Consider the following 8,825-nt stretch of genomic DNA (forward strand, 5'->3'; position numbering starts at 1 on the left):
TTGAGCTGAGTGGCTACATGGAAAAGGAAATAAGAAACTAACCTCACATTCAGTTATAAGGGAAGAACTGTAAAGTCTTATAATATGAGCAACCGAACGCAAGACCAAACGACGAAACGTAGGTTCACCAGTTTCTCCTTCAAGCTAATTAACACATTAAAGAATTATGAAAAGTATGATTAACACTTCAAAAACAGGGAGAAAGAATCACAATAGTTAGACAATATCACTATACTAAATGTTTCAGGGAACTAATTACCTCAGCATTGGTACGAAGTGAAGTCATAAGAAGTGAACAAATCTGTCGTCGTAAAGCCTGAAAAATTACAAACAAATACATTTAAGATAAAAGAACAAAAGATATGTCAGTATGGTAGGATTCAAGTAAATAGCAGTAACAGCATTCAGAATCACCTGTTCATAGGGTAACAAGGTTCTGAAGACAGCAACATAATTGGACAAAATGAACCTGTAAAACATGTTTGGAATATTATAGTGAAGATTGAAAAGCACTGCAAACTCATGTTTCAGTAGAACAACTAAATTAAATTCACATTACTGTTGAGGCATTAGCATGATATAATTTGTAGAATATAAATATATGTGTGGGTGTGTATGTGAATGTTCTTCACTTAAATGGCATTTTAGCTGTAAGATAACAACAGAAGAAATCATCAATTCCAGGCATCTCAATCAAATATCTGATTGCAAATAATCTGCAAAATGACATTAACCAGTAAACCACACATTGCAAAAATATTTCTTACTCAAGAATATCAAGTGCAAATGTCCTCTGAAGAATACTGACACGTAACCAATTTGCCTGTAGAATAGATGGAGGTTAATGTCATCCAGGAAGAAATGGCATTTAATGAATATCAGAATCACTATTAGTATAGTGAATAAACAACGAGAGCACCTAACAGGTTTCTAGATACTAAGACAAAATTCCAACAAAATGGATCTAATGCTACATGAAGAGAAAAAATGGTTCCAAATAAGCACATACAGATCCACCTGCGGCAAGAGAAGTCAGATCTTCAAGCAAGCGCAGCCCAAGTTTTCCGGTTTCAGATAAATTCTCCCTCATCACAGGGGGACTCCCAGAAACAATTTCATAATCTAATGAGCTGTGTAGGATTATAAACACCATTAACAAGTGATCTCACTGGAATTGTATAACAGCATGATCTAATGATCGTAACCATAAGTTCAAATTCTGAGAATAATGGGTATACTTGAGACAACACCATTAATAAGCAAGTCTCTAATAACAAGGGGGAGAACATACTTGGACAAATTGATGCTACGGTTAACATCACCAGTAACCGATGTTGTCCTAGGGAGCTGACCTCCAAAACCAAATTTGCCTGCAGGAAGAGACTCAGCTGAAACTACATGGTCAAAAATCAGGGCCACTGCTTGCCTGAAGGTAGCTGCTGCAGTACTGCAAAAGAAATACACAAGAACACATACAGATAAAAAGGATAAATATATACAACACATAAAAGCATAAGCAACTAATGATGGATATAATATTAATATGGACAAAAGGTTACCACAGAGAGAAGTTAAATGAATCTGTTAGAAAATGTGAGAAGAAATTGCTGAATGTGCTTTAGTACTTTTACCACTCAGCAGATTGATTGATTTATAACAAGAATGATTACAAAGATAATGAATAACCACTACTAGTTTCAAGAGAATTAAAACATCACAACATCCTAAGGTACATTTAACTATGCCAATATTAACTGAATTACTTGGAGAGATAATAAACAATAAATACTACTATTTCCGACAGAATCACAACTTATTACACATCAATATCTATCTATATACATAAATACACACATAGAGAGAGGGAGGTCATACTTCCGCACACTATCAGAAGATCGGGTGTTTTCAAGAAGCCTGAGACAGATACCAAGAGCTTGAGACATGGTATCCTGAAATTAACAAGATACAATTGTAACTGTTATAATTATGGAAATAAGGAACGCATCCTATATAATCAGGAATATTGTTATAATTATGGAAATAAGAAGTTGATCCTCTATAATCAGGAATATCTAAATTATATATGTATTATTCGGAACGCTTTAATTTATTCCAATATGATATCTTTGTTATTAGAGAATATCAAATCTCATCTAGTTATTGCTTTGATTCCTTTTCCCAATATAAACAAGGCACATGTGTTGTCTCGGAAACACACGGTTTCACCTCAATGTTTTCTCTCTTCCCTAGAGTTTAACAATAACTTATATTTATGTTAAAATGTAATGTTATTTTATTCCTATTTCTTTTATAAGTACCCAACTTTAGGATTAGGGTTTAAGGTGCCTTGACTTATTTAATAAGTCCTATCTATACATCAATAAAAAGCACAATAGTGTAGGATGAATACACTATTTTTCTTCCATCTTATTTATTCAAGTTGGTATCAAGGCAAGCATGATCCTGCTCTGTCTTTTCCTTCATTGTCTTCAGCAATGTACGCCATCATCATTGGCCTTTCACGACATTGCCGCCACCATCCGCCGTTGTCATGCATTGTTCTATTGGAAGAAGTCAAGGTTAGGTACGCCTCGACAAGCGCCACCCAAACCAAATGGTTGTGTGACCAACCGATCATCCATGCATCATCATACGCCGATCTATATGCGCCAAATCTCCAACATGTGTCCTCCACACACTGCCTTCCCATTTCGAAATCACTTAGCGACACCTTTGTCTATATTGTCGACCTTTTCAGTCTCCATTTCCGACCTCATTTCATTATTCCAACATACTTTGGTGTTGGACATGTTCTCCCTCTCACAGTCTTAGGGTTCCTCTTCTCTCTTCGTAGGTCTACTTGTTGTTCTTGATGACTTCAATAGTTTTTTCTCCTTTATTTTTTACTACTCCTACCATTAAAAGTGCAAGACTCAGTTGGAAAAATTAATCGTTTTGGTCTGCTGCCATGGAGTTATGGTTCTACTAGATTTTAACTTAAAACCAATTGGCATTAAAGCTACGCAACAAATATATAAGTCGCACTCCAAGACTTGAGGCAGGTGATGTGGGACTTCCCAACACTACCACTCCACAAATGCATATTGAACCAAATGAGCTTTGAAAACCAAGAGACTACCAAGATGAGCTATAGGCTCTCTGATACCCTATTAGATTTCCACTTAAAACCAATTAGCATTCAATAAAGTTGTCCAACAAACATATAATTTGCACTCCAAGACTTGAGGCAAGTGACGTGGGACTTCCCAACAGGTTCCTTGGTCAAGGATATCATGACCATTAGCAACTGAAGTTCGATCTATTCTTGATGCAAACAAATCTTAGTGGCAAAAGATTCACTTCTAACTATGTGTTGTTTTATCGCAATTAGTTGAGCCTGATGTTTTAGAGATACTCGTATCTTTCGAAACATGTTTCTCTTTTAGGAAGAATGCACAAAACATTTTTACTAATGATATTCAGCGTCTCTTAGATGGAAATGAATGGGTAACTTCTCTCAAACAAACCAACTATGATATGATCTCACATATCGCAAAGGTTAGGACTGCAGTAGAAGAAGTTAATGTCATTGAAAATCACATGTTCTCACACTCCTTAACAAAATGGTATAGCAACAAGGAATAATAGACATCTTATTGAAATTGCATGCTTTCTAATAACTACTCCTGCTTCCTCTCAAACTCAAACTCAGTGCAGATGACATTGTTCTGCCACCTTTCCTTATATACCATTCGTGCACAAATAACTCTTTCATCCTTGCTTGAAGATCCTCATGACTGAGATCCTCCACCACTAGATTCAAATACCATGTACTTTTCATCCTACTCGCCTTCTCTTGACTCTAATCATGCTTGGCCTATTGCCCTTAGAAAAGGTATTCGACATATTTGTCATCCATATCTTATTTATAATATTTTAAGTTACTATCGTTTGTCTCCTTCATATTCCTCTTTTGTTTCTCCTTGTTCATCATTAATATTCCTGACAATGTTCATAAGGCTCTTGGTCACCTTGGACGGTGACAAGCCATGATTAATGAAATGTATGCACCTGAACATAGTGATATTTGGGAGCTTGTCCCTATTCCTCCTGGTAAGAAGCCGGTGGGTTGGAAATGGGTCTATGCAGTTAAAGTTGGTCATACTAGTGAAGTAGATAGTCTCAAAGCTCTTCTAGTAGCTAAGGGATACACTTAGACTTATGGCTTCAACTATATAATACTTTTTTTCTCCTATGGCTAAGATCAACAGTGTCCATCTTTTCCTTGTTATGGTTGTCATTCGCTATTGGCCTCTTCACCAACTTAACATTAAAATGTCTTTCTTCATGGTGATCTAGAGGAGGAGATTTACATGGAGCAATCTCCTGGATTTGTTGCTCAGGGGAAGTCTGGTTTAGTTTGTAAATTACATCAGTCTCTATAACCTCAAGCAATCACCCCAAACTTGGTTTGGTAAATTTAGTCATATTATGCAGATTATTGGATTGAAATAGAGGGAGGCAGATCATTTAGTGTTTTATCATTATACTTCTCTTGGGAAGTATGTTTATCTTATGGTCTATTCTGACGATATTGTTATTATAAGGTATAATATCACTAAAATTGCTCAATTAAAAGAGCATTTATTTAGCCACTTTCAGATGAAATTACTTGGTTGGTACTAAAGTGGCGCAATCAAAAGAAGGTGTCATCATTTCACTAAAAAAAATGTCTCATATTTTGGAGGAGATAGGCCTAACATATTGCAAGCCCATTGATAGTTCTATGGACTCAAATCAGAAATTAAATGAGAGACCAAGGTGAACTTTTCGGAAAACCCAAAGAGATATAGGAGGTTGGTGAGAATACTCATTTATCTCACTATAACAAGACCTAATATTTCTTATCCAATGGGAGTTGAGTCAATTAACGTAGAACCCTCACCATTGTGACTTTCATTCTCAAACATGTACAAGGGACTCCAAGACAAGGATTGTTGTATGAGAACAAGGGAAATACTCAAGTCTTAGGGTATTGTGATGTCAATTGGACTCGTTGTTCCATTGACAAGAGATCTACCACAGGATACTATGTATTCCTTGGAGGAAATCTTTTATCACGAAAAAGTAAGAAACAAAGTGTTGTTGACCAATCTGGTGTAGAAGTTGAATATAGATCAATGGCCCTAACTACATGTGAAGTTGTGTGGATTAAACAACTCCTTCAAGAGTTGAAATTATGTGGAAATGAGAAGACTACCTCCAATCCAATGTTTCATGAGAGAACTAAACGTAAGGAGATTGATTGTCATTTTGTTAGAGAAAAGTTTTTGTCCAAAGATTTTATTACTAGGTTTGCCAATTCTAATGAGCCACTTGTAGACATTCTAACTAAATCTCTAAATGGACCTAGGATTCAATTTATCTATTCCAAGTTTGGTACATATGACCTACATATGACCTATATGCTCCAGCTTAAGGGGGGATTTTAAAATGTAATGTTATTTTATTATTATTTCTTTTGTATGTAACCCAACTTAATGGGTTAGGGTTTAAGGTAAGTGCCTTGTCTTATTTTGTAACTCCTATATATGCATCAATAAAAACCACAACGGTGTAGGTTGAATACACTATTTTTCTTCCATTTTATTTATTCAGGTATTTAAAACAAATATCTTGCTCTACAACATTCATTGATCCATGTAGCCAATCTAACCTAGTGTAACAAGGCAATGTTGTTGCTGTATTGACTTATAACTTATTATATATTCTGATGAGACTAGTAGCTAAGCAGCTTTAACTCCATAATCCCAACATGTTCTTAATAGTTAAAATATAGGATAAGGTTCAAACCTCCAACAAGGAAATCATCCAATGTGAATGCATTAACTGGTACAGTCCATGTCACACTATATAATCCTTATTTAGGTCAATTACATCTTTTGTTGAATAAAATCAATACATTGTATATTATATTTAACAGAGTACAGTCAGCTTACCATTCAATTTCGGGGTCCAGCTATAATACAGTTTATATACAGCAAATAATATTATATATAGTAGTTCATGTAGTTGAAACTTACCTCATTTTCAGGGTGCAATCGTGATTGAAATATTATTGATGTTGTTTGAAGGGTCTTGAGCTGAACACCCTCATCCGCCATTTCAGCATGCTGCACAGGCCAGTAATTATAGGCAGGTTATTGATGCATGACTTAGCCTTTGCACTAGAATGAACTAAAGTATAATGTACTAGCTCTGACATAAATCTACAAAATTAAACCTAAACATAAAATTTAAATAAATAACAAGATTTGAAAAACACCGTATCCAAACATAGCAAGGCGACGCAAAACAGACATTGTGATACAATCGAATATTTCCAAAGAGTAGAGTCAAAAGTAAGGACCAGCTGAATGTTTTTAAACCATCATATGATTCACCTGCTTATCTAAATAAACTTACATCTTTCAGGGTAGATAAAATCTCGCTCAGGGCGGATGGAGAAACAGCATCATGGGATATCAGTTTCTGAAGACACGAAAGTCCAATGATGCTAAGCTTGACTGTTCGGACCTCACACGCCATCAAAAATATGCGTAATATATCCTCATTATGTGCAATTTCACTAGGACTTGACAAAGTACGAAGCTGCAAGTGAATAATAAGAAATGTAAAGACTTCATATAATTGCCATTTTTTTATCTAGAAGATAAATTGAACAAAACGCCCATACAGGTCTCCTTCGGAAATTGCTTATTATCAGTATTATTACACTTCTACATCTAACAGAGTCAATTCGGAACATTGTCAAAGAACTTTCCGCAGCTAAAGCTTCTTAAATATTGATTCTAGCATCATGAAAAATAAAAAATAAAAAAAACATTGAGGTTACTTCAAACAGAATCCAACAATTCAATCCAGTCAATCCATTTCAATAATTGTGATGATCTACTAGCTGACAAATGGAAGCTTAAAATTGAAATCCATACAGTCACATTTTCTTCCTTTAAAATCAGCTCCTAAAACAACGAAACACCACAGCACAGCACAACCTTCCTATTTGCAAAATCGAATCGCAATGCAGCAGAGTTTCGGAGGTCACAAAGAGCTCAAACCAAATGTAATTCAAAATCACTAATGCGAAACGAAAACATAAGCAGCGAAGAGTAACCTTGAGGATGGCGTGTTCTGCGCCGTCTTTGACGGCGGGATAACGACGGCGGGCTTCGGCGGAGAGAGCGCGGAGGTCGGACTCCAAGACCGCCATGAAAGCCATCTCGGATGTTCGTCGATGGAGTGAAGACTCTCGTCACTGTAATCTGTTGTTATGAAGTTTCACCATACGGGAAAGGAAATGGTGCTCGTAGATCTTGAGCCCGGGAGGGAGGCATAGATCAGCTACGCAGCAATTCACACGTGTGAAGGACATGGATCGATGCAAGAATTATTAACTTTTGGGCTATTTCTATATCCACCCCCATGGTTTCTTGGGGTTTCTTTTTGTACCCCAATATTTTTTCCTGCACTCTTACAAATATGAAAATTTCTACATTGTCCTTGAAAAAATGACTTCTCAAATTTGCAATTGATAAGGCAATTTTTACTTTCAGGTTGTGTAATACAAATTTTTCTTTTACTTTAGATCATACAATTTGGATGTCATTTTTTACTTCCAGATCACACTCAGAAGTCATTTTTTTGCATGAATATAAAAGTTTTTTTACCTCCGAATTATGTAATACAAAAGTCATTTTTTACATGAAAAAATTTTTTTAGATTGCACAATCCATAAGTGTCTTCAGAATTATACAATTTGAAGTTTTGTATGTAAAAAATGACTTTTAGATTATACAATCCAAAACGTTTTCTTTCTTGAGTTCATCCATGACATAACACATGGATAATAGTAGCAACAATAGCAAACAGATGGCAATAACAATAGGGTAATTTAATCTTTTAACCACCACATGGGGTGTACATGAAAAGTACGGGTGAAAAAAAATGTCATTTTTTCATAAAATTTCATTAAAAAAAAGTCTAATTTAGATTTTTAAATTGCAAAACTTATAAACATGTTCTACATTATGCAATTTGGAATATATTTCTAAATATAAAATTACATTCCAAATTATGCAATATGAAAATGTATTTCAAATTACATAGTTGAAAATGCATTTCCAAATAAAAAAAAATATTCTTGATTTTCAATTATACATTCTAAAATTTTCATTATAGATTTTACAATTCAGAATGCATTTCAAATTGTATAATTCACAATATATTTTTGGATCTAAAATACATTTTCAGACTGTGTAATCCATAATATATTTTAAGATTATGTAATCCATACTATAATTTTGAATTCTTAATTATATACTTCCGTAAATTTCTAGATTATGCCATTAAAAATGTTTTTAACCACACCTATGAAGATGCGAAACAAAAATATGGGAATGTTAAAAGAAATTGCCAAAACATTAAGATAATGCAAGTTTGAAGTTCGTTACCCATCAATAAACATGGGGCTCTTTCTTTCAGCGTCCTATAGTTTCCTTTTACATCTCCATAAGTGCAAGAGAAGTTCAAATTGTCCATGGATTGGAAACATTCTACATTTTACAAATCGAAAATGTATTATATTTTGCACTTGAAAATACATTATGAATTGCATAATCTATAAATATATTATAAATTATGCAAAATATATTTTAGAAATGTAATTTGTATTGCATGATCTGAAAATATATTTTATAAATATATTTATGAAAAGATGAAATATATTATGTTGGAGAATATACACCCTATATCTTTTTCAAAAAATA

The 8,825-nt window shown here is 34.3% G+C and overlaps 1 protein-coding gene across 9 annotated transcripts in view; it reads right to left on the reverse strand.

Annotated features, from left to right (window-relative positions):
- The window catches only part of LOC137829881 (ARM repeat superfamily protein), a 45,220-nt gene extending 37,778 nt beyond the window's left edge, over nt 1-7,442 (reverse strand). For 7 of the 9 annotated variants that reach the window (XM_068636864.2, XM_068636862.2, XM_068636865.2 and 4 more), the window contains exons 1-10: nt 7,175-7,442; nt 6,466-6,651; nt 6,084-6,173; nt 1,876-1,949; nt 1,292-1,447; nt 1,010-1,130; nt 768-823; nt 415-469; nt 260-316; nt 43-144 (exon numbers count right to left, since the gene is read on the reverse strand). In XM_068636864.2, the coding sequence (XP_068492965.2) occupies nt 43-144; nt 260-316; nt 415-469; nt 768-823; nt 1,010-1,130; nt 1,292-1,447; nt 1,876-1,949; nt 6,084-6,173; nt 6,466-6,651; nt 7,175-7,279 (1,002 nt within the window). In that variant the 5' untranslated portion in view covers nt 7,280-7,442. The remainder of the gene's footprint in view (nt 1-42; nt 145-259; nt 317-414; nt 470-767; nt 824-1,009; nt 1,131-1,291; nt 1,448-1,875; nt 1,950-6,083; nt 6,174-6,465; nt 6,652-7,174) is intronic. The other 2 variants (XM_090304398.1, XM_090304397.1) reach the window with 1 other exon arrangement.
- Nucleotides 7,443-8,825: the final 1,383 nt, after the last annotated feature.

This window comes from Phaseolus vulgaris, chromosome 7, assembly GCF_051622355.1.
Source record: "Phaseolus vulgaris cultivar YP4 chromosome 7, ASM5162235v1, whole genome shotgun sequence".
Taxonomy (NCBI): Eukaryota; Viridiplantae; Streptophyta; class Magnoliopsida; order Fabales; family Fabaceae; genus Phaseolus; species Phaseolus vulgaris.